Below are 27,997 nucleotides of genomic sequence, written 5' to 3'. Positions count from 1 at the left end.
CCTGCAGATAAACAATACTAATAGAAATCTAAATTTGTCAGCTGATTATATTTCTCCAGTAGCATTATACTAAGGAGATTACAGCTGACTATAGGAACAGAGGTTGATGTTAATATCATCATTTTAAAGCGGAAGATGAGTTCATGAGGCTTCAATGGCAAATCAGTGAACAGTAGCCTAAACAGCTACAAGTCACTGCGACCAATGTCTCTGAACCCACTGCAGTCTCAGAACCATTCTTTACTTTAATGATGGGCTATTCAATCCTCTGAATCAATTAACTAAATTAAATCCCAATAAATCTGACGACTGATTTGATACATTTATTATTTAATCAAGATGTATTCCATGGGCCTCAGTGTTTATATATCAGTGACCAGTTACCTGAACAAACTTCAAGTTATATCTAATGTCACTGATCTCACTGCTATCCCTGAATCATACTTGACTGTAGTACTTGATCACATTCAATCTTCTGGGTTAAATAATATGTATTTAGGCTTGATTTTTAGCCTTTCGAGAGTTAACAGGGAAATGAAATCGCATTAGACTTCTAACCCCTGCAACTCGAGTACGGGACATCCGTCCTGTATGAACAGACGCACCAATGTGTAATTACTAACTACTAACATCAAATTAATCTAATAATTCGAAGGAGGAGTATCGGTGTTCGTCTGTTCTAAATAGGACTTCGACCCGTGAGCAGCCCCCGGGGAATTATGTCGGAAAATCCGACACCATTTAATAATATCATGCAATTGCAGATATTGTTGCTACATTGTATAAACAAGTTACCCATAGAAGTGTAGCTTGTAGTGGAATTTTCCGTCTATAGAAAACGGGATATCATTGCCACATACTATTATAAATTCACCAGCTATTCTGCTGGGAATTATTCTTAAATACTTTAGTCTTTGGATTTTATCATCATAAAACATCTTATTTTAATTAACTTAATGATTAGTATCAAATTAAAGTAAATGTGACCCTTCTATCACTTTCTGATATCTGGACAATGTAGGCCAGTTTTGTAGTGAGGAGGGAGTGGTCAGCTGTTGTTGTTTATGACCAGAGGCGCACGGGAGCAAATTCGGCTCCTGTTAATTTCTCTTGGACGAAGTGTTATGGAAACCAAAGGTCTGCCATCATCAACACGCTGTCAACAAATACAAGGAAAGTGTTCTGCCAAAACCCATTTATCTAATCATTTTTGGCCATTAATGTCAGTAGATAGGGCATACCAGTTAGAATGCGAACAGCCTCTTAAAAAAAGGTAATTAAGCCTTGGTCTTTATTTTATCAATTACATTGTTTTCTCTGATATAGCTGTCATATATTAGGATTCTGGCTTTACAGCTAGTGCTTTTGACAGGTCAAGAAGAGGAAGCATGCTTTGTAATCAGTTTCTGGGTGATGGAAGCTGCCTCACAAGAGGAAATTTGGTGTCTACATCCTAGTTATATCTTGTGAACTAAGCCTGCTGTATAATAAGATAAGGAACCTCTTCAATGTATACGAATATATGTAGTTTAATACTGTAGTTTGATTGGCTGCATATATATAAATTCAATATAACCCCCCCCCCTTAATGTGTAGTGGATCGAATTGTGAGATTATTGCAGAAATACAGTCCACTTAACATCATACAAATTGCTATCGAAATATATAAATTAATGTAAATATAAATTCTATATAAATTCATATAAATTAAATAAGTATAAATCTCACAGGCCGGTTCCCACAATGAGACAATGGAAATAATAAAATGCAAATTACAACTAGATTAATTTATTTTTAATAAAAGCTAAACAAAATCTAAATAAAAGCACTTCTTACAGCTAACACTTCCCTAGAGGCAATATTATGAACTACTTCCCTATACAAACTATAGCAGACTCTACCTTTGACTGCAACCAGCTAGGTGTAATGCTGATCTTGGGGAGAGGTGGAGATGGGGAGACCTCTCCCAGTTGCTGACCTATCCACACCGACCTCCCTCACTCTGCCTCCTTCACAGCTGGTCAGAGCTTGGGGTATTCCTACGCCAGGCTCACTAAGTTTACTAGCAGGGTTTAAGTTGAACGACTAATCTCTGTTGCATTGAACAACCCAGATGGTTGAACTCTTTTAAACTGAAGGTAATTGCACAGGCATCTTAGGGAAAGGCTATTTCCAATTACAAAATGTCTAATTGACCTTTGAGAATTACTATATGTGGAAGGCTTTGGTGACCCGTGACCGCGAGGTCGTCAAAGTCGCTCTGCGTCAAAGGCTAGTCCTGGCTAGTGACTTCACTGATGGTGACTTAATAAAGTATTCCGACAATTGAGGATACTCTTGATACTTTAAACAGGAATACTATTGAATATAATTTGAATGAAGACTTGAATTTCTCTAAATTACTGAATTCTGTAAAATAATTCATTATACGTTGCTTAAAACAAAGGCGCCGGCCATTTTGTGACCTAAACCGCTAGTCCCAGGAGAGATGCCTCGTGCTTCAGGTCAGGTCAATTACAACTTGACTCTAACTTTTGTACAAAGGCGTATCCCACTACCTCCCATACAATTATTATTTTAAAACAGCTTCAGTTCTTACAATTTCGGGGCTTAGTGTTCTCGTGGCCCGGTCCTAGACCAGGTCTCCACCCCCAGGAAGCAGCCCATGACAGCTGACTAACTCCCAGGTACCTATTTACTGCTAGGTAACAGGAACATCAGGGTGAAAGAAACTCTGCCCATTGTTTCTCGCCAGCACCCGGGATCGAACCCGGGACCACACGATCACGCGTCCAGTGTTCTGTCCGCTCAGCCACTGGATCCCCCCGCAGGATAGACTGGGAGAACAAGGAACCGCACGGAGGAGAGGATACATGGAGAGCCAAACTAATGGAGGTAGCGACAGGAAACTTTTTAAGTCAACATGTCAGGGAGCCCACTAGGATGAGAGGAAACGATGAACCAGCGAGACTCGACCTAGTCCTCACTCTAAACGACTCCGTCATAAGGGAAATCGGTTTTGAGGCCCCCAGTAGGAATGAGCAACCACGGTACACTGGTATTTGAGTATCTGGTTGAGGAAGGGTTATTGAACTCGAGGAGGGGTACTGAAAACAAAAGGCTGGCATTTCGTTAGGGAAACTATGAGGAGATAAGAAGATTCCTAACAGATATAACATAGGAAACAGCTCAGGGGAAAGACGCCCCAAGACATGATGGACTACATCACGCAGAAATGCAAGGAGGCAGCAAACAAGTTTGTCCCAGTCCAAAAGGAAGACAACGAAATAAAGATGAGAAACCCATGGTTTAATCAGAGATGTAGGCTAGCTAAGCAGCAAAGAAGATGGGCGTGGAGAAACTATAGGAATAAAAGGACACTTGAGAGCAGAGAAAGATACCAGAGTGCCAGGAATGAATATGTCAGGATGAGAAGAGAGGCAGAAAGACAATACGAAATTGATATCGTGAGCAGTGCAAAGACTCAACCTAAATTGCTGCACAGCCACATCAGGAGAAAAACAACAGTAAAGGAACAGGTAATGAAATTAAGGATAGGGGCAGAAGGATTCACTATGAACGACATGGAAGTGTGTGAGGAACTGAATAAGAAATTCCAGGAGATCTTCACCTTAGAGCAAGGAGAAGTTCCAAAGATAAGAGAGGAAATAGTTAACCAGGAACCACTGGAAGAGTTTGAGATTACCAGTGGGGAAGTAAGGAAGTGTTTACTAGAGTCGGATGTGACAAAGCCTATAGGCCCAGATGGAATCGTCCCTTGGATACTAAAGGAAGGAGCAGAGGCACTGTGCTTGCCACTCTCCAAAGAGTATAACAAATCACTGGCAACAGGGGAACTGCCAGAAATTTGGAAAGCAGCTAATGTAGTCCAGATATATAAGAAAGGGGATAGACAGGATGCACTGAACTACAGGCCAGTGTCCCTAACCTGCATACCATGCAAGCTGATGGAGAAGATTGTGCGAAGAAAGCTAGTGGAACATCTGGAGTGAAGGAACTTTGTAACACAGCATCAACATGGATTCAGGAACGACAAGTTCTGGCTCAGAGGGTTAACTGAATTCTATGTCCAGGCAACATAAATCAGGCAAGAAAGAGAGGGATAGGCAGACTGCATATTTTAGGATTGCCAGAAAGCCTTTGATACAGTACCACAGAAGAGGCTAGTGAAAAAGCTGGAGATGCAGGCTGGAGTGAAAGGGAAGGTACTCCATTGGATAAGGGAGTACCTAAACAAGAGAAGACAACGAGTCACTGTGAGGGGTGAGGTCTCAGATTGGCGAGACGTCACAAGTGGAGTCCCGCAGGGATCAGTCCTTGGACCTATATTCTTTCTGATATATGTAAATGATCTCCCAGTGGGTATAGACTCGTTTTTCTCAATGTTTGCTGATGACGCAAAAATTATGAGGAGGGTTGAAACAGAGGAGGATAGTAGGAGGCTAGAAGATGACCTGGACTGATTGAATGAATGGTCCAACATATGTCTCCTAAAAATCAACCCGAGTAAATACAAAGTAATGGAACTAGGCAGCGAAAAAAGAAGGCCACACACAGGATTCAGAATGGAAGATGAAGTACTTCATGAAACGGACAGAGAGAAAGATCTAGGGGTTGATATCACACCAAACCTGTCTCCTGAAGCCCACATAAAAAGAATTACGTCTGCGGCATATGCGAGACTGGCTAACATCAGAACAGCATTCAGGAACAAGTGTAAGGAGTCATTCAGAATCATGTATACCACATATGTAAGACCAATCCTGGAGTATGCGGCCCAAGCATGGAGCCCGTACCTTGTCAAGCACAAGACGAAGCTGGAAAAAGTTTAGAGGTGTGCCACTAGACTAGTCCCCTAGCTAAGAGGCATAAGTTACGAGAAAAGGCTGCGAGAGATGCACCTTACGACACTGGAAGACAGAAGAGTAAAGGGAGACACCTACAAAATCCTCAAGGGTATTGACAGGGGAGACAAGGATAAACTATTCCACACTGGTGGTACACGAACAAGGGGACACAGGTGGAAACTGAGTACCCAAATGAGCCACAGAGATGATAGATAGAACTTTTTCAGTGTCAGAGTAGTTAACAGGTGGAATGCATTAGGCAGTGATGTGGTGGAGGCAGACTTCGTACACAGTTTTAAATGTAGATATGATAGACCCCAGTAGGCTCAGGAATCTGTACACCAGTTGATTGACGGTTGAGAGGCTAGCCCTATAGAGCCAAATCTCAACCCCCGCAAGCAATTAGGAGAGTACAATTAGATGAGTACATACACACACACACACACACACACACACACACACACACACACACACACACACACACACACACACACACACACACACACACACACACACACACAGGTCTTTACAATAGAACATGGAGATGTTGCGGCGCGAGAAGAGGTGGCAGCAAACCAGGTGACCTTGGAAAGGTTCGAAATTACAAGAGATGAGGTCAAGAAACACCTATTGGAGCTGGATGTGAGAAAAGCTGTTGGGCCGGATGGAATCTCGCCATGGGTATTGAAAGTGTGTGCAGGAGCACTTTGCTTACCACTCTCCATAGTGTATAGTAGGTCACTGGAAACGGGGGACCTACCAGAAATATGGAAGACTGCTAATGTAGTACCAATATACAAAAAGGGTGACAGACAAGAGGCACTGAACTATAGGCCAGTGTCCTTAACTTGTATACCATGCAAGGTGATAAAGAAGATTGTGAGAAAAAACCTAGTAACACATCTGGAGAGAAGAGACTTCGTGACAACCAATCAACATGGGTTCAGGGAGGGTAAATCTTGCCTTACAGGCTTGATAGAATTCTACGATCAGGTGACAAAGATTAAACAAGAAAGAGAAGGGTGGGCGGACTGCATTTTTTTGGACTTTCGGAAAGCCTTTGACACAGTACCCCATAAAAGGTTAATGCATAAGCTGGAGAAACAGGCAGGAGTAACTGGTAGGGCGCTCCAGTGGATAAGGGAGTACCTAAATAATAGAAAGCAGAGAGTTACAGTGAGGGGTGAGACCTCAGACTGGCGTGAAGTCACCAGTGGAGTCCCACAGGGCTCTGTACTTGGACCTATCCTGTTTCTGATATACGTAAATGATCTCCCAGAGGGTATAGACTCATTCCTCTCAATGTTTGCTGTCGACGCTAAAATTATGAGAAGGATTAAGACAGAGGAGGACAGCTTGAGGCTTCAAGAAGACCTGGACAAGCTGCAGGAATGGTCGAACAAATGGCTGTTAGAGTTTAATCCAAGCAAATGTAATGTAATGAAGATAGGGGTAGGAAGCAGGAGACCAGATACAAGGTATCACTTGGGAGATGAAATACTTCAAGAGTCAGAGAGAGAGAAAGACCTGGGGGTTGATATCACACCAGACCTGTCCCCTGAAGCTCATATCAAGAGGATAACAGCAGCAGCATATGCCAGGTTGGCTAACATAAGAACGGCCTTTAGAAACTTGTGTAAGGAATCTTTCAGAACATTATATACCACATATGTCAGACCAATCCTGGAGTATGCGGCACCAGCATGGAGTCCATATCTAGTCAAGCATAAGACTAAAATGGAAAAGGTTCAAAGGTTTGCCACCAGACTAGTACCCGAGCTGAGAGGTATGAGCTACGAGGAGAGACTACGGGAAATAAACCTCACTTCGTTGGAAGACAGAAGAGTTAGGGGGGACATGATCACCACATTCAAGATCATCAAGGGAATCGACAGGGTTGATAAAGACAGGCTGTTTAACACAAGGGGCACACGCACTAGGGGACACAGGTGGAAACTGAGTGCCCAAATGAGCCACAGAGATATTAGAAAGAACTTTTTTAGTGTCAGAGTGGTTGACAAATGGAATGCATTAGGAAGTGATGTGGTGGAGGCTGACTCCATACACAGTTTCAAGTGTAGATATGATAGAGCCCAATTGGCTCAGGAACCTGTACACCTGTTGATTGACAGTTGAGAGGTGGGACCAAAGAGCCAGAGCTCAACCCCCGCAAGCACAACTAGGTGAGTACAACTAGGTGAGTATACACACACACACACACACACACACACACACACACACACACACACACACACACACACACACACACACAGAAATAAGAAAAATTCCAGGAGGAAATTCCAGGAGGTCTTCACCTTAGAGCAAGGAGAAATTCCAGAGGTAAGTGAGGGAATAGCTAACCAGGAACCACTGGAAGAGTTTGAGATTACCAGTGGGGAAGTAAGGAAGTGTTTACTAGAGTTGGACGTGAAGAAGGCTATAGGCCCAGATGGAATCTCCCCTTGGATTCTAAAGGAAGGAGCAAGAGAACTGTGCCTACCACTCTCCATAGTGTATAACATATCACTGGCAACAGGGGAACTGCCAGATATTTGCAAAGCAGCTAACGTAGTCCCGATATACAAGAAAGGGATAGACAGGAGGCACTGAACTACAGGCCAGTGTCCCTAACCTGCATACCATGCAAGCTGATGGAGAAGATTGTGCGAAAAAAACTAGTGGAGCATCTGGAGCGAAGGAACTTTGTAACACAGCATCAACATGGGTTCAGGGATGGCAGGTCCTGCCTCACAGGGTTACTTGAATTCTACGACCAGGCAACAAAAATAAGGCAAGAAAGAGAAGGGTGGGCAGACTGCTTATTTTTGGATTGTCAGAAAGCCTTTGATACAGTGCCACACAAGAGGCTAGTGCGAAAGTTGGAGATGCAGGCTGGAGTGAGAGGGAAGGTACTCCGGTGGATAGAGGAGTACCTAAGCAACAGGAGACAACGAGTCTGTGTGAGGGGTGAGGTCTCAGATTGGCGAGACGTCACAAGTGGAGTCCCGCAGGGGTCAGTCCTTGGACCTATACTGTTTCTGGTATATGTAAATGATCTCCCAGAGGGTATAGATTCGTTCCTCTCAATGTTTGCCGACGATGCAAAAATTATGAGGAGGATTGAAACAGAGGATGATAGTAGGAGGCTACAAGATGACCTGCATAGACTGAGTGAATGGTCCAACAAATGGCTGTTGAAGTTCAACCCGAGTAAATGCAAAGTAATGAAACTAGGCAGTGGAAACAGGAGGCCAGGCACAGGATACAGAATAGGAGATGAAGTACTTAATGAAACAGACAGAGAGAAAGATCTAGGAGTTGATATCACACCAAACCTGTCTCCTGAAGCCCACATAAAGAGAATAACGTCTGCGGCATATGCGAGGCTGGCTAACATCAGAACGGCGTTCAGGAACCTGTGTAAGGAATCATTCAGAATCTTGTACACAACATATGTAAGACCAATCCTGGAGTATGCTACCCCAGCATGGAGCCCGTACCTTGTCAAGCACAAGACGAAGCTGGAAAAAGTCCAAAGGTATGCTACTAGACTAGTCCCAGAACTAAGAGGCATGAGTTATGAGGAAAGGCTGCGGGAAATGCACCTTACGACACTGGAAGACAGAAGAGTAAGGGGGGACATGATCACAACCTACAAAATCCTCAGGGGAATCGACCGGGTAAAGAAGGATGAACTATTCAACACTGGTGGGACGCGAACAAGGGGACACAGGTGGAAGCTGAGTACCCAAATGAGCCACAGAGACGTTAGAAAGAACTTTTTCAGTGTCAGAGTAGTTAGTAAATGGAATGCATTAGGAAGTGATGTGGTGGAGGCTGACTCCATACACAGTTTCAAATGTAGATATGATAGAGCCCAATAGGCTCAGGAATCTGTACACCAGTTGATTGACGGTTGAGAGGCGGGACCAAAGAGCCAGAGCTCAACCCCCGCAAGCACAACTAGGTGAGTACACACACACACACACACACACACACACACACACACACACACACACACTCACAAATACTACACCCGCCCGCACACATCTTCAGTTCAGTAGTAGTTAGGAAAAGTCGAAAATTCCAGTTTGGCAGCAGTGTTTTCCGTCTGGAATCATTCCTTATCTAGACTACTCATAGCCCAGACGATAGAGCTTCGGTCTGACAAGCGTGGGGTCCACTATTCGAGTTTCCTAACCTAACCTAACCTAACCAGGTGAATGGAATTGGAAGTACACATGGTATGTGCTTTTTTTGTTTAGTATTGTTTACTTCCCCTTCCTGTTGGACTATTACTCTCAGTTCCTAATAACTTACCTATGAATCGGGGTTGGATCCAGCAAGAAGAGGCATTAAAGCTCCATATAATGTTAAATACAAAAAGAACTCGGTTACTGGGTAAGTGAGGTCGTTACAGTATACCTTTTGTAGTGATCTTGGACGTCAGGGGTTCGAATCCTGGCTTCCTAAGGGCGAACTACAGGCACTACCCAGGATGCAACCCAACAATAGTTGCCTAACTACCGGGTACCTACTTACTGCTAGGTGAACAGACATTAGTTGAAAGGAAATGTGGCCCAATTTATGTCTCTCCCGGGAATCGAATCCGGGATTCCCGATTGTGAGACAAGAACAAACCCAAGAGACGGAGATAAAAATGGTAATTCCCATATTCTCTTGCTTCAATGACCTCACAGCATCTTCACATATGTACTCTCATACTCCTTCATCATCCCATATAAGCAGTTTGGTTTGTTTTTCTCCTTTGTGTTCCATAACGTCTTGAAGGGAATGTATCTTCCAAAACAGATAAACAAAACAAGCTTGAATATAATTCTTACAGCTTACTTTATTCAAAACTCCAAGCCCGAGAAATGCTTTAATAATCTTATCTGTTTTAATATTTAGCAATAAAAACACTATAAATAAGTTGGTAGCCAGAGGGTATCTAACCGAAGGTTGTCACTGTCATCTCTCATTGCAGAGAGAATCCCAGGAAACAGTCGGAATGAACAGTCATACCCAAATGACCTTTTGCAGATTTGTGACAGATTTGCTTTAACCAGCAAACAATAGAGCCAACTAGAAAAAAAAAACACCCTACACCTTATTTTTACTGCTAACGATGAACTGATTAGGGGCATAATGATTACAAATACTTGCTACTTAGATTACAACTTAATCAAAGTTCAGACGAGATAGAGCAATAGGCCTTTGCAGCCAATTTCAAATCCAAGAGGAGGAGAACTCAGAAAATTTAATTCAGTAACAAATTGGGAATGAATTAACGAAGACCTCGCAAAAATATACTGGGAAGATCAACTAGAAAATTCAAACTTAAGGCAGCGATTCGAGAAAATGATCACAGTAGCACTAAAAATTTGTAAAAGGCATATACCATTAAGAAAAAAGATGCAAACTGGAACGAGAACGGCGATCCCTTTATAGATGAAGAAAACAAATAGCAGAACATCTCAAACGCTCCACTCTATCCCAACAACGACGAGGGATATATTGGGAAATAGAAATGATTGAGAGCTGAAAGCTGAAAGAATCATACAATCCAAGAGAGGTAAAGTGAGCAAAAGGCCATAATTTATTTACATTCGTAAGTGAAATAGCGAGGAACACTTTTCTCCTTTGCAAAAACTAGAACCAAAACTGTATCCAGCATTGGATCCTTGTGCAAGGATGATTCGAACTAAAATCAAATCATATATCAGATGTCACCCTAACCCCAATGTACTTTGAAGTAGGCATTGGTTCACTCACATTGGTGCATGCCCTTGGTGCATGCACATTGCACCAAGCTCAGACACTGGGAAGTCTATGTTCAACAAGAAGTGCAAAAGCACCATCACAAGCCCTAAACATATTTTGGTGATGGAGCCTAGATACTGGTTACATACTTAAAACAGCGGAGGTCGTGCTGCTTCTCAAAGGATGTAGTAAAGCACATGCAACAGTTATAGATCAATAGCGCTGACCTCACACATCATAAAAATCTGTAAAAGTGTGCTGAGAAGTATTATTACAAATCACATTGAATCAACCTCTTCACAACTCCGCACAACACGGTTTTAGAACAGGGGTACTTCTCCCCCTCTTAATTGCTAGATCCCTATTACATGACCTTAGGTGCCATACAAGACAAGCAAAATGCAGATGTAATATACACAGACTGCGGAAACTTTGGACAAATGTGACCAATGAGTTATTGCACACAAAATGTGTAGATGAGGAATTGCAAGTAATTATTTCCTTGTTTTATTTTTTTTATATAGGAAATAATTTTTAATTAATTAAAAAGTAATTCCACAAAACGAATTACTGGCAAAGCAGGGAGATGGATTTTCAACTCCTAAAAACCCATATAGTGTAATAGTCAATAACGGAAACTCCCGATCATCTACTGAGAAAACCTAAGTCCTCCAAGGTACCATACCAAGGTACCATACCAAGGTACCATACCAAGGTACCATACCAAGGTACCATACCAAGGTACCATACCAAGGTACCATACCAAGGTACCATACCAAGGTACCATACCAAGGTACCATACCAAGGTACCATACCAAGGTACCATACCAAGGTACCATACTTGCTCTGGTGGTTTTCTCATCCTCATATCAGACATAGACAAGGACGCAAACTACAGCACAGTATCATTATTCACAGATTACACTAGGATTATCATGCGAGTAGTCAATATAGAGAACACGAATGTGAAGATATGGGTTTTCACTAGCTACACCTTCTACTGGTGTGATGCGCACGTTCGGTTCGCCGTGCACTCGGACTAGATTTGGTAACCCAATTTTAAAACATCCCGTGTTTAGGCTCGTTGGAGAGCCTACCTCATCAGCATTCCAAATATGTTACAATGACCGTTGTAGCGCATTTGTGGAAAGAGTTAGAGCGTGTAGCCGTTTATAACGGTAAGATTGAGGGATGCAGAGTGAGAGGAAGCAGGGAGGCGTGAGCTACCAGCAGCCACCTCCACGCCGTTCCCATGGCAACCCAAGGCAACCCAAGGCAGACGTCTTGGGGACGCCACTTTTGGCGCGAACATGAGGGGCTGTGATTGGCACCTCATGTAGTCCAAGATAGGCCAATGAAGGCCGAGGTGCGCTTATCTCTGATTGGCTAGTTTGAGAAGGACCGGTGAAGCCGGCACCTTGCCCCCCGGGTCATCATGACGACATTCTGCGCTAGTCACTAAGCTTGTCATACATGGATTTAGTTTGGTCGGCCAGCCAAGTGAAACTATTGTCTCTAGTGGCTTCTAGTACATCTTCATATACTCGCAATATCGACGTGTGTCCGTAGGGAACGTTGCAGAATCTGAGAATTCATCGTATTTGCTGGTAGTCTATGAAGTGTATTAACCGGCAGTGAGAAGTGGGTAAACACTCGTGCAGGAGAAATAGACTGTAGTGCATCCCCATCTCCAGACATCAATCAGACTCCATCTGATCTGCTAGTGTCATTTAGCAGTGGAGAGATCTGGGAATATCTTGCCAGTGTTCAGGGCAGTTTTCCCATAGAAATTCGTGGAAATTTCGGTCCGAGGGAGGGACAGAAAAGCTCACAGCGTTTGCCGCCATTTTGTACAAACGCCACGCCTCGCCCTGAGGGGAGGGGGGGGGGGCGAAGCCGCCTAGTGAGGAGGGGATACGAAATGAGTCGAGCCGCCTTAGGCTTCTCCTAGACAAGTAGCGTCACCCTGGGAAGGTGGCCATCGTGTTCACTACTGCAGCAGTGTGTGTGTGTATGGTAGTATGAGTGAATGGGCCGGCCGTATAATTGAGGAAGTACCCCCTGTGTTATATTGGTGATTATATATCTAAGCCTGAATTCGAGGTCAGATGATCCGGCCAGAATTGTCCCTAAAGATTTTCACCCATATTTAACATCATTTTCAGTCAAGGAGAGAACTTGAACTGTTGCGTGCATACGTACGTGTGTGTGTGTGTGTGGACACCAGGGAACACATACAGCGTATATTAGACCTAGGACCGTAAGGGGCATCCTAGAGAGTTTTATTCTCTATATTGGGGGGATTGTTGTGTTGTTACATATCTAGGTGAATTGTGCATGTCATGCCCCATGTCCACTTGTGTTGTCTTTTGCAGGAGAGGAGATCCAAAGCCGGTCATCATCATTTTACAGTAGAGTGACTATTATGTAATGACTGAGATTTCCGGGCAGTTTATTATTGTGGTGTGATACCAGTGTGTGTTTTTATATAAGTGTTGTGTTTTCCAAGGCTGTGATAAATGTAATATATATATATATATATATATATATATATATATATATATATATATATATATATATATATATATATATATATATATATATATATATATATATATATATATATATATATATATATACATATATATATATATATATATATATATATATGTATATATATATGTATATATATATATATATATATATATATATATATATATATATATATATATATATATATATATATATATATATATATATCAGTATATTTTGGAAGCAGTCTTTCCTGTAGACATATATTATTAAATATGACCGAAAAAGTAAGATTGATAATTCTAACACGAATTTTCGCAATATTTCTTATGTTTCTTTTCACTGTCAATGGTAATTGAAAAATCAGTTCTCCAAAATTCATTTTTATTTCTAGTCTGACGCGACACTTGAATGCGTTTTAAAATAACTTATTACATTTTCAAAGACTTTAGTTTACACACACAGCTATAACCTGCAAACACTAAACAGATTTCTTACTATGCTATAATTCAAACGGCTTTTCATTTTATATACCTGCATTTGGGTGAGGTGATATTTTACAACAGTTTTGGATGAGGTGAAAACAAACTTTCAACACAAGATAGAAGACGAAATATTGGGTAATATTGGGTAAAGTTAAAGGGGAAGAATAGAAGGAAATGCAAAGGGCCTATTGGCCCATATTTCTTGATGCTTCTATATTGGTGCGGAGTCTTGAAGTGGGTAGAATATAGTTGTGCATTAATTGGCTGTTGATTACTGGTGTTGACTTCTTAATGTGTAATGCCTCGCAGATATCAAGCCGCCTGCTATCGCTGTATCTATCGATGATTTCCGTGTTTTTTGTTAAGACTTCTGCGGTGATGGTCTGGCTGTGGGAAGAGATTATATGTTCCTTAATGGAGCCCTGTTGCTTATGCATCGTTAATTGCCTGGAAAGAGATGTTGTCTTGCCTATATACTGATTTCTTTGAGGCTTACAGTCCCCAAGTGGGCATTTGAAGGCATAGACGACATTGGTCTCTTTCAAAGCGTTCTGCTTTGTGTCTTGAGAGTTTCTCATGAGTATGTTGGCAGTTTTCTTGGTTTTATAGTAAATGGTCAATTGTATCTTCTGATTTTTGTCTGTAGGGATAACGTTTCTATTAACAATATCTTTCAGGACCCTTTCCTCTGTTTTATGAGCTGTGGAAAAGAAGTTCCTGTAAAATAGTTTAATAGGGGGTACAGGTGTTGTGTTAGTTGTCTCTTCAGAGGTTGCATGGCGTTTCACCTTCCTTCTTATGATGTCTTCAACGAAACCATTGGAGAAGCCGTTGTTGACTAGGACCTGCCTTACTGTACCGAGTTCTTCACCTTACCCTACAGAGTTCTTCATTGACTTTGCTTCCATCCTGAGCTGTGGCTGAGAGCACGGTCGACATAAGCGTTAACAACACTCCTCTTGTACCTGTCTGATCAGTCACTGTTGGCATTTAGGCACATTCTTATGTTTGTTTCCTTAGTGTAGACTGCAGTGTGGAAACCTCCGCTCCTTTCCATGACTGTTACATCTAGAAAGGGCAGCTTCCCATCCTTCTCCGTCTCGTAAGTGAAACGCAACACATAATTCTGCTCAAATGCCTCCTTCAGCTCCTGCAGATGTCTGACATCAGGTACCTGTGTAAAAATGTCGTCACCATACCTGCAGTATATGGCCGGTTTCAAGTTCATGTCGACTAATACCTTTTGCTCGATGGTACCCATGTAGAAGTTCGTAAACAAGACACCTAGGGAAGAACCCATGGCGACCCCATCTACTTGCTTATACATGTGCCCATCCGGGCTCAAGAAGGGTACCTCTTTAGTACAAGCTTGGAGTAGTTTCCTTAGAATGTTTTCTGGTATGTCATGAGGAGTACAGGCTGGATCACGATACACTCTGTCCGCTATCATCCCGATTGTTTCATCTACAGGTACGTTGGTAAACAATGATTCTACGTCCAAGGAGGCTCTTATCCCTGTGGCCCGTGTTCCTAGCAGTAAGTCAACAAATTCCTTTGGCGGCTTCAGGCTGAAGGTGCAAGGGTCATAAGGAGTCAGCAAGCCGTTGAGTCACTTCACCAGTCTGTACGTAGGTGTGGGTATCTGGCTGATGATTGGCCGAAGTGGGTTTTCAGGCTTGTGTGTCTTGACATTTCCATACGCGTATCCAGGTTTATATTCCCGAATATTCTTTGGCAGGTGGAGTCCGGATTTCTTGGCGTTCACAGTTTCAATCAATTTGTTGACCTTTGCTTTCAATTCGACTATAGTGTCCTTCGTTACACTATGGAATTTAGTTTGGTCAGAGAGTATGAGGCTCATTTTCGCCAGATATTCGTCTTTTTTAAGAATGACGTATAATGGCAACTTGTCACCTCTCCTGACGACTATCTCCTTGTTCTCACGAAGGCTCTTAGCTGCCGCTTTGAGCTCGGGGGACAGTATGGTGCTTCTGTAATTGCCTCGATTCTTTCCTCCTTCTGCGATAAGTTCTGCTTGTAAGGTATCTTTGGTAGTGACCTTCTTTTGTGTCTCGAGGTCGAATATGTCGTCCAACAGGATTTCCATCTCCACTTTCCGGTTTTATCCAACAATCCACTTTGTTGATTTTCCAACAAAAAATCAGAAGATACAATTGACCATTTACTATAAAATCAAGAAAACTGCCAACATACTCATGAGAAACTCTCCAGACACAAAGCAGAACGCTTTGAAAGCGACCAATGTCGTCTATGCCTTCAAATGCCCACTTGGGGACTGTAAGTTTCAAAGAACTCAGTATATAGGCAAGACAACAACATCTCTTTCCAGGCGATTAACAATGCATAAGCAACAGGGCTCCAATAAGGAACATATAATCTCTTCCCACAACCAGACCATCACTACAGAAGTTTCAACAAAAAACACGGAAATCATCGATAGATACAGCGATAGCAGGCGGCTTGATATCTGCGAGGCACTACACATTAAGAAGTCAACACCAGTAATCAACTTCCAATTAATGCACAACTATATTCTACCCACTTCAAGACTCCTCATCAATATAGAAGCACCAAGAAATATGGGCCAATAGGCCCTTTGCCTTTACTTCTATTCTTTCCCTTTAACTTTACCCAATATTACCCAATATTTCGTGTTCTGTCTTGTGTTGAAAGTTTGTTTTCACCTCATCCAAAACTGTTGTAAAATATCACCTCACCCAAATGCAGGTATATAAAATGAAAAGCCGTTTGAATTATAGCATAGTAAGAAATCTGTTTAGTGTTTGCAGGTTATAGTTGTGTGTGTGTAAACTAAAGTCTTTGAAAATGTAATAAGTTATTACGAAACGCGTTCAAGTGTCGCGTCAGACTAGAAATAAAAATGAATTTTGGAGAACTCATTTTTCAATTACAATCGACAGTGAAAAGAAACATAAGAAATATTGCGAAAATTCGTGTTAGAATTATTAATCTTACTTTTTCGGTCATATTTAATATATATATATATATATATATATATATATATATATATATATATATATTTATATATATATATATATATATATATATATATATATATATATATATATGTGTGTGTATGTATGTGTGTGGTTTGTGTGGGGGGGGGGCTGACCTGTTTAACGTAATTTGATGGATTTGTGGTGGAGCGTGAGTAACGTCGCTGTCGGGAGTGACAGCTGACAGCTCTGAGAGTAATGTAAATTTATGGGAGTAATTATCAATCCGTTGGATCACTAATCACTTGCCCAAGTTGAAGGGAGTGTGTTATGTCATTAGTGTTCTACATTAGCGTTTAATAGGTGAGAGCTACAGGTGAGGTCAGCGGATACAATGTATGATTATAGTGTTACGAAGCCTAGTGTGTTATTACTGTGTTGCAGTAAATTGTTTGGCCGTGTTCTAATAAAGTGTTGTTAGATCATCGAGTGTGCTATTAATGTGGCTGCAGTAAATAACATTGCAACTGGGTTGCAAATTGTTGGGCAGTGTTTTAAGTGTTATTAGACCACCGTGTGTGTTATTGCTGTAGTTCAGTAAATTGTTTGGGCCGTGTTCTAATGGTTTAGACCACCGAGTGTGTTATTGCTGTAGTTCAGTAAATTGTTTGGGCCGTGTTCTAATGGTTTAGACCACCGAGTGTGTTATTGCTGTAGTTCAGTAAATTGTTTGGGCCGTGTTCTAATGTTTTAGACCACCGAGTGTGTTATTGCTGTAGTTCAGTAAATTGTTTGGGCCGTGTTCTAATGTTTTAGGCCACCGAGTGTGTTATTTACTGGTGTTCTGCAGTAACTGTCAATTACAAACGGGTTGTAATCGATATAGATCATCGAGGGTTGATTTATTGTGGCGTGGGTGAACTCGCCATTGGGACGAGTACTTGGTGTTATTATTCTGTATATTTGGTTGTCATCGAAGTCCAGTATTCAGTGAGGGTTAATTAGTCAAGGGTAATTAATGTAACGTACCCAAGGGAACACCCATTACTTATAGAAAAATTGTTCATTAGACATTTTAAGTAATGTAAGATACGTTTGGGTTAACTTTTTTCCAAGGAATAGCTGTTTTGACCTTGATTTGGCCAAATCAAGGGATTGATTTGGCCAAATCAAGGTCAAATCCCTTGATTTGAATCAAGGGATTTGGGGTAAAGCAGCCACTTCAGGCGAAGTCAGACAGTGTTGTAGGAATTCCGGGAGGGCTGAAGTCTTGCATTTAAACACTGTCTGTTGATATTATCTGTCAGTTGGACAGGTAAATAAGGGTTTACGGAAATCAAGTTAATTAACTCAGATCAGGGTTGATCGACTCACACAAAAGCTACATTGTTGCATTAACGTAACGGCTGTTATTAATATCTGTCAGTTGGACAGATAATTTGATTGACTCTTGGGAGAGTAAAGTCACTGTTAAGTAATGTAGACGTTGTGATTAGTTATCAGTCCGTGGGATAGTGATCTAGTCACCTGAGTTCATTGGGGGTATGATGGACCTCAGAGAGAATTCATTTCATTGATGCATAATTGTTGAGCCTGTGTGAAAGGTAACATATTTGTGTATAATTAATTATTGATCTTCAAAATAGTAATTAATTGCTCGAGGTAGTCAAGGGTGATTGCCATCCTCTTAGCACTTTGGGCATAGAATTGTAGTAAACTATCGAATGGGCGATAGTAACCGATAACATAACTCGTGCTTGGATTAATCAGCTGTCCGTAGTACAGGGATTAATGGGGATTACTCACTGAACGCTTGACGGGTAATGTGTTTGTGTAATTCTGAGTTACGAGTAACAATTGTACAGTTTGACTTGTCTGTGGGAGACAAGATTAAGTTAACATATGTGTTATTATTAATATTAAGGTAATCAATTAGTTATTGATTGTTGATCGTCCGAGGGACGAAGTGTTAACCTAAGAATTTACTTAAGGAGGGATGCTGGAGTTGCCAGTAATCCCATTAGTCATTGTAATGTCATATGACAGGCTACTAGTTTGATTGCATTGCAATTGCTATTGCAAGGGAGGGCTGCAAAGAGCGTAAAGTAACTGATAGGAATAGGAGGTTACAGGAGACTTGTCTCCTAATCTACCTTGTTGCTTTAGTGATTATAGACTTAGTATGGTTTGCTTGATTGATCCCTCTGTGAACACTCAGTATGTTAAAGTTAGTTTATTTATGCAGCACAACGCGATTGCAGGAAGGATCCTAGAGTCATACTCGTGGCTGGTGTCTATCTGTTGTAAAGGTGTCACAGGGAAGGATTTCGAGGAACGTCAGTGATATTTTTCGTTGTTGTTGTTGTAGTTAGTACTTTGTTGAATAAATTGTGTTGTTATGTTGAACGCTGTCTTTCGTTACACCACATACTTTATTAATTTACATTTGTTCTGCCATGTTGCCTGAAATTATTATTGTTATTCATCTGAGACTGCTTCATGAGATTTGGGCTAAATTCATAGCATCACACAACTACAAATAAGTTGTGAGAATCCGTTACCTTCTTGTTAGATTTGCTCCAGCGATTTACGAAGGTCGACGGCCTAGTGAAAAGGATTTCAAACTTTTTGAGGTCTCGGCATTTGCTCGCACCTAGTCATTTGTTCTATGGTCTCTAGAGTGGGGGAATGAGCTACACTTAGCGTGTTAGCTAAGCAAGTCCTTCCTCAGGAGGCCCATCTAGACTCAAAGTTTAAAGTTGACGGATTTAATACTAGAATAATCATGACGAAAAATCTCACAACAAACCTCGAGTCTGATGTAAATCAGGTCTTTCAATGGGCCACATTTAATAATATTATTTTTAATGAAAATAAGCTCCAGATCATGCGCTATGGAAAAACACGAAAATGAAAAACGGAAACCATATATAAAACGGAATCAAATCACACTATAGAACGAAAAAGCAATGTAAAGGATTTAATAGTAATCATGCCGGAAGACATTATCTTTAAAGAACATAAAAAGTGACTGTCACGATTGTACGAAAAATAACAGGTTGGATAAGAAGGACTTTCTATACAAGGGATACCTTATCAATGATGATACTTTTCACGATACTAGTGCTCTCTAGAGTAGGATATTATCGCACACTAACTGGTCCATTCAAAGCAAGAGAAATTGCTGACCAAGAGAATGTACAAAGATCCTTTATTGCTAGAATCCACTCTATAAGTCATCTTAATAATTAAGACCGATAAAAAGTTGTAAGTCTTTACTCTTTAGAGCGCAGCCGAAAGAGATACATAATAATCTACACATGGAAAATATTTGAGAGGCTGGTTCCAAACCAGAACACGTAGATTACATCATATATAACCAGTAGGCATGGCCAGATGTGCAAAATAACCCTACTAAAAAATCAAGGTGCAATAGGTACGCTGAAGGAGAACTCTCTACATCAACTAAACTTTTAATCCCTCTTTTACTACACTTAAGTGATATAACTGGCCGGTCTCTCACAGTGTTCAAGTGAGAACGTGACAATCACATCCAAAGAATTCCTGAACAACAAAGTTGTTATTCACACGTCAGGCTGCTTGAACAGCCTGGATGACCAAACGACCAACCGGGAGGCCTGGTCGGAAACCGGACCACGGGGCCATTGATTCCCGGAACCTCCACCAGTAGGTAACCCCTAAATAAGCACAACAACAATTGTTATTAAGAACAATCTTACATACCTGATGCATTCCCAGATCATAAAGAGAAAAGTTGAGAACAGAGAGCCAGCTAACAGGAACTGAGGCGCAGACGCTGTATGCAATTGTTATCAGCAATGCATTTCCATTTCTGAAAATATGAAGATTTTAAGATGGAAAACGATCACAATGTCACAACTCAAACTAATTGAAAACAAATTATAACTGAAACTTAGACTTCCTTTGGGTGTATTTTTGGCCATCATCAGTCTGCATGTACAAGTAAACAAGACAATTTCAAAATTTCTTCGTATAATTTATAGACGTATCATAGTTATTTTCACAACCTGAACTTTATATATAAATATATATATATATATATATATGCGAACAAGCCTGAATGGTCCCCAGGACTATATGCGAATAGTGTGAGGTGTGAGTTTTCTGGGGTGTGAGTTTTCATTCATATATATATATATATATATATATATATATATATATATATATATATATATATATATATATATATATATATATATATATATATATATATATATATATATATATGTCGTACCTAGTAGCCAGAACTCACTTCTCAGCCTACAATGCAAGGCCCGATTTGCCTAATAAGCCAAGTTTTCATGAATTAATATATTTTCAAGATTTTTTTTCTTATGAAATGATAAAGCTACCCATTTCATTATGTAAGAAGTCAATTTTATTTTATTTGAGTTAAAATTAACGTAGATATATGACCGAACCTAACCAACCCTACCTAACCTAACCTAACCTATCTTTATAGGTTAGGATAGGTTAGGTAGCCGAAAAAGTTAGGTTAGGTTAGGTTAGGTAGGTTAGGTAGTCGAAAAGCAATTAATTCATGAAAACTTTGATTATTAGGCAAATCGGGCCTTGCATAGTAGGCTGAGAAGTGAGTTCTGGCTACTAGGTACGACATATATATATATATATGTCGTACCTAGTAGCCAGAACGCACTTCTATGCCTACTATGCAAGGCCAGATTTGCCTAATAAGCCAAGTTTTTATGAATTAATTGTTTTTCGACTACCTAACCTACCTAACCTAACCTAACCTATCTTTTTCTGCTACCTAACCTAACCTAACCTAACCTATAAAGATAGGTTAGGTTAGGTTAGGTAGGGTTGGTTAGGTTCGGTCATATATCTACGTTAATTTTAACTCCAATAAAAAAAAATTGACCCCATACGTAATGAAATGTGTAGCTTTATCATTTCATAAGAAAAAAATTAGAGAAAATATATTAATTCAAGAAAACTTGGCTTATTAGGCAAATCAGGCCTTGCATAGTACGCCGAGAAGTGCGTTCTGGCTACTAGGTACGACATATATATATATATATATATGTCGTACCTAGTAGCCAGAACGCACTTATCAGCCTACTATGCAAGGCCCGAATTACCTAATAAGCCAAGTTTTCCTGAATTAATATATTTTTTCTAATTTTTTTCCTATGAAATGATAAAGCTACTCATTTCATTATGTATGAGGTAAATTTTTTTTATTGCAGTTGAAATTAACGTAGATATATGACCGAACCTAGCCAACCGTACCTAACCAAACCTAACCTATCTTTATAGGTTAGGTTAGGTTAGGTAGCCGAAAAAGTTAGGTTAGGTTAGGCTAGGTAGGTTAGGTTGTCGAAAAACAATTAATTCATGAAAACTTGGCTTATTAGGCAAATCGGGCCTTGCATAGTAGGCTGATAAGTGAGTTCTGGCTACTAGGTACGACATATATATATATATATATATATATATATGTATATATATATATATATATATATATATATATATATATATATATATATATATATATATATATATATATATATATATATATATATATGTCGTACCCAGTAGCCAGAACGCACTTCTGAGCCTACTATGCAAGGCCCGATTTGCCTAATAAGCCAAGTTTTCCTGAATTAATATATTTTCTCATTTTTTTTTCTTTCGAAATGATAAAGCTACCCATTTCATTATGTATGAGGTCAATTTTTTTTATTGGAGTTAAAATTAACGTAGATATATGACCGAACCTAACAAACCCTACCTAACCTAACCTAACCTATCTTTATAGGTTAGGTTAGGTTAGGTAGCAGAAAAAGTTAGGTTAGGTTAGGTAGGTTAGATAGTCGAAAAACAATTAATTCATGAAAACTTGGCTTATTAGGCAAATCGGGCCTTGCATAGTAGGCTGAGAAGTGCGTTCTGGCTACTAGCTACGACATATATATATATATATATATATATATATATATATATATATATATATATATATATATATATATATATATATATATATATATATATATATATATATATATGTCGTACCTAGTAGCCAGAATGCACTTCTCAGCCTACTATGCAAGGCCCAATTTGCCTAATAAGCCAAGTTTTCCTGAATTAATATATTTTCTCCAATTTTTTTCTTATGAAATGATAAAGCTATCTATTTCATTATGTATGAAGTCAATTTTTTTTCATTGGAGTTAAAATTAACGTAGATATATGACCGAACCTAACCAACCCTACCTAACCTAACCTAACCTATCTTTAAAGGTTAGGTTAGGTTAGGTAACATAAAAAGTTAGGTTAGGTTAGGTTAGGTAGGTTAGGTAGTCGAAAAACAATTAATTCATGAAAACTTGGCTTACTAGGCAAATTGGGCCTTGCATAGTAGGCTGACAAGTGTGTTCTGGCTACTAGGTACGACATATATATATATATATATATATATATATATATATATATATATATATATATATATATATATATATATATATATATATATATATATATATGCGAACAAGCCTGAATGGTCCCCAGGACATATGCAACTGAAAACTCACACCCCAGAAGTGACTCGAACCCATACTCCCAGAAGCAATGCATCTGGTATGTACAAGACGCCTTAATCCACTTGACCATCACGACCGGACATAATGAGGTGATAGCCGAGGCTATTTGAACCACCCCACCGCCGGCACTCGGATAGTACAATCTCGGCACACAAATAGCCTCGGCTATCACCTCATTATGTCCGGTCGTGATGGTCAAGTGGATTAAGGCGTCTTGTACATACCAGATGCGTTGCTTCTGGGAGTATGGGTTCGAGTCACTTCTGGGGTGTGAGTTTTCAGTTGCATATGTCCTGGGGACCATTCAGGCTTGTTCGCATTTGTGTTCCTCACGTGTTGCCCCAAAGAATGAGGTGATTTGGTAAAATGCTATGCCCAAGATAACTATCCGAGTGCCGGCGGTGGGGTGGTTCAAATAGCCTCGGCTATCACCTCATTATGTCCGGTCGTGATGGTCAAGTGGATTAAGGCGTCTTGTACATACCAGATGCGTTGCTTCTGGGAGTATGGGTTCGAGTCACTTCTGGGGTGTGAGTTTTCAGTTATATATATATATATATATATATTGACGATAATCTCTTTCAAGAGAGATTGAGCCTGCTCTTCCCTACATAAAGTTACTTACACATGCAAGAATAAGATGCTACCTTCAAGATACGTCTACAGGTAGCACAAAACGTTTTGACCAGGAGGCAAAACGTACCCTAAACCCCCACTCCACACTCCCTCCATGCCGGTTCGCCCGTCGTTAACCAGCAAACTACCATTCCAGCCTGCCTGCTTCTGATTGGTGACCCACCGTCTGCACACCTGCACCTCTGCACCTCAGCGCCCTCTACCTAAGTCAATGTCTGGGCTTGAACCAGCCATTGAAGTCAGAATATCCTTGTGCTCTCAAGCTGGGAACAACCAACTGATACACATCCTGTTTATTGGTGGAGGTTCCCAGCTAGCGCTATATTCTCAGCACCTGTTTATGTCATTTTGTCTTTATATTATTCCTAGAGTAATTTATCCCTGCTCTTAATTTTTATGACTTGTTTGTTTGCACTGTACATAGCCAAGGGATTGTCTTTGTTTTTAAATTTGCTTTCCAGTTAATTCATGTTTCATTGTTCATACTATGTGTTTTGTGTGTCTTCCCTTACTCTACCACAGACAACAGCCAAGCAGTCTCTGTTTTTTGTAAATGTGACATGCATTGACACCAGCCATTAGGAGGACTGCCGAACATCTACACTCCTACACTTTCCCGTCACATTTAATGGGGGCCTGTCCTAGGAGCCTCACTCAGGTATTAGTACTAGAACATCAATTTGTGATAAGTGTACTTGGCTTTGATACACTTGCTTTTCAATATTGTCATTACTTTTAATATTTATATGGTGCTGTGTGTATTGTGCATTCCGAGAGTAGCATATTGTGAATGTTGGATAACTTTGGATTACGTGGTGACTGGAGGCCTCAGTCATTCTCTTAATTGGTCATCCCTCCCTCCGTGTTATTACTCGTGTTTTCCACCTTTTGTCCCTAGGATATTTCTCAATCTCAGACAGATCATCATTTTGGTACCCTGGTACTTTGGTTTGTCTTCGGGTCAAAGCACCCTATCTTCTGCAATCCGACCGAAGGAGGATACAGAGGGCCATAGTTCCTCTAGCATGGACTAAGTTGCTGAGTTGGGACCTCAGCAGCAGTTCTCATCACCAGTTGACACTCGCACCCCTACACGTCGGTCAGAGATGATGATGTTTACTTAGGTAGGGAATTAGCTTTCTCTTTTCAGAGCACAAAGTTCACTAATTATGTAAGTATCATATTTCATTTAGTGGGAAACCCTTGCTTCTGTCCTATAGAGACTCGGCAAGATATGCCTACATTCTTGGACTACCTTATTCACTTTTGGAACAATTAAATGTTTCATTTGTTTTAGAAACTCAGTTTCATTTATTTAGTAGGATTTTCTTGCCCTTATTCTCTTACATTGAGTACCGAGTACAAGATTTCCTGCGATTTTGATTGACTAATAATTTACCATACTAAAATTAACTTTAATTGTTAAATATTAAATTCCACAGGATAGTTACCAGTTGCCACATCATCCTGTTACTGACACTTACCATATCACAATATATTCGTTGAACATTTATTTGCTATTTTTCACCATGTTTCATCTCCCAGCTTTCCGTAACGATCCAGCAGGTGAAATAGGGAACTTAATTCGTGCCAAGAAGACCGAATTACAAACTCTTGCACAGGAGTATCAACTAGATGTTCCCCATGGAGCCAACAAAAATGACTTGCATAATTTAATATTGGATCACCTCTTAGATGAAGGGAAGATTGACTCTGAAACTCACGAAAATTATTCTATTGCAGATAGACGTGCTCTGACAACTATGAAGTTGAAGCTCGAACTTGCCAAACTCGAGTGGGAACAAAGGAAGGAAGAGGCTGCCCTAAGGAAAGAACAACAAGAAAGAGAGGCGGCCCTAAAGAAAGAAGAGGCGGCCCTAAGGAAAGAAGAAGCGGCCATAAAGAAAGAACAACATGAACGCGAGATGGCCCTCAAAGAACGTGAGGCTGCCCTACTCCGTGAGATGAGCGAGAGCAGCTTGAAGCAAGAAAACGTGACCTGGAGATACAACGTGAGCACAGTAAACAGCTAGCTGATAGTGCGCTCGAATATCGTCGACAAGAACTCGCTTTGGAAACTACACACCACACTCAGCGTCAACAAGCTACCGCTAGTCTTCCCGTAAGTTTCAATGTCTCCCATGCAAGTAAGTTAATGACACCATTCGTTGAGACAGAGATCGTTGTATTTTTCACCACTTTTGAGACCCTAGCTAAAAAACTTAGCAGGCCTGCAGATCAATGGTCTACCCTTCTCAGAGTGCATCTCACAGGTAGAGCAGCAGTTACACTCAGTACCTTAGCGTCTGAGAATGACTACCAGACCCTGAAGCAAGCAGTTTTGGATGCCTACCTTCTCTCCGCCGAAAGCTACAGACGAAAATTCCGTGATTATCTAAAGGCAAGTACCACCACCTTTCTAGAATTTGCCAATACCAAGAAAAGATATTTCATGAAATGGCTGGAAGCAGCACATATCTCTACATTTTCAGAACTCGTCAACCTCATGCTAGTTGAGGAATTCTTGAGACGTGTTCCCCCTTCCATCCGTTTATATTTAGCAGATAAAGAAGAAACCGACTACATCAGATGTGCGAAGTCAGCTGACACCTACAGCCTTATCCACCGACTTACACCAGAACCACCTTCCAGTAAGAAGTCTTGGTATAGTTATGATAAAGTGAGTGCCGATCAAGCGAGCTCTCAATTGTATTGTAAGTACTGCAAACTCTATGGACATACCATAGATAAATGTGGGAAGGCTCAATAAGAAGGTAATAATGAAACTACTAAACCCAAACCAACTTCTCCTAAGTCCGGTAAGCCTGTGATGAATGTTGGTGTTCATGTTAATGATCTTTCTCTCTTCAGTAAACACCTGTATCCTGGAACTGTCTCCATCAACGGTACAGATTAGGAGGGACGTTTCAAATTGAAGATCTTGAGGGACACAGTGGCTCTTCAGTCCATAATATTGAAAACAGCTGTGCCTAACATCTCCTACACCTGGGAAACCGTCCTTATCACTGACCTCACTGCTACCACTCCGTATCCACTCGCCAGAGTCCACCTGGATTGTCCTTTCGTGACCGGAGAAGTCCAAGTCGCCATCAGGGAAAAGCCTTTTCCCATGCCTGGAGTGCAACTTCTCCTGGGCAACGACTTGGCAGAAGATCTGCAACCGTCCAACCTGATCATCATGGACAAACCCTAGGTGTGTACCTCTGTAATGGATAATCCCATCTTTGAGTATGTTCCAGCAGAGATCCAAGAAAGTGAAGTTTCTCCTCCGGTTTTGGTGACCACCCGTGCACAAGCTGCACGCCCGCAACCAGCTGACTCTACTGCTACCGCTGTCCCTCAAGACCCTCAGAATCTACCACCGAATCTTACTAGTTTGGAGTTCCGTAAGTTACAGAGAAGGGATCCTTCATTAACACCATTGTTCTTCCAGGCTGAGACTCAACCTGACAGTATCCCTGGGTTCTTCCTAGAGAATGAGTTGCTCTACCGCAGGTACAGACCCAGTAAGCTGAAGGAGGACGACGATTGCGCAAATGTCGAACAACTAGTGGTTCCCACCAGCCTACAGGCCCGATATTCTACACCAGGCACAAAGAGAACTTTCTCAATATGGTTAAAACAAAAACATACCACGGAATCAGACAAGACTACTACTGGCCAGGTATGGTTAAAGACGTCAAAAGTTACGTGCAACAGTGTTATACATGTCAGATGGCAGGTAAACCTAACATCTCTATTCATAAGGCACCGTTGAATCCTATCCCAGTGCCTGCGGAACCTTTCCACAGAATCATCATAGACTGTGTTGGTCCTTTACCCCGAACCAGTTCTGGCAACGCCTATATCCTAACTATCCTGTGTCCTACCACCAGATTCCCCATAGCAGTTCCAGTAAAGAACATTACGGCTGCTACTGTGGTGAAACAACTATTGAAGATCTTCACCCACTATGGATTTCCAAGAGAGGTTCAAAGTGACTGTGGCACCAACTTCACCATTGATCTCTTCAAGAAGACACTGGAGGAGTTCAACATCACACAGGTATTGTCCAGCCCCTATCATCCTGCTTCACAGGGTTCTCTTGAACGTAGTCATCAGACTATTAA

General features: G+C 40.8%; 1 protein-coding gene across 1 annotated transcript in view; it reads right to left on the bottom strand.

The window, feature by feature from the left end:
* LOC138359245 (solute carrier family 49 member 4 homolog) overlaps positions 1-27,997 on the bottom strand; it is a 202,204-nt gene that overhangs the window by 70,579 nt on the left and 103,628 nt on the right. The window contains exon 5 of the mRNA XM_069318232.1: positions 20,371-20,479. Within this exon, the coding sequence (XP_069174333.1) occupies positions 20,371-20,479 (109 nt within the window). The remainder of the gene's footprint in view (positions 1-20,370; positions 20,480-27,997) is intronic.

Source organism: Procambarus clarkii, chromosome 90 (assembly GCF_040958095.1).
Source record: "Procambarus clarkii isolate CNS0578487 chromosome 90, FALCON_Pclarkii_2.0, whole genome shotgun sequence".
Lineage (NCBI taxonomy): Eukaryota > Metazoa > Arthropoda > Malacostraca > Decapoda > Cambaridae > Procambarus > Procambarus clarkii.
The sequence above is the reverse complement of the archived record's forward strand: the minus strand, read 5'-3'. Positions and strand labels throughout refer to the sequence as shown.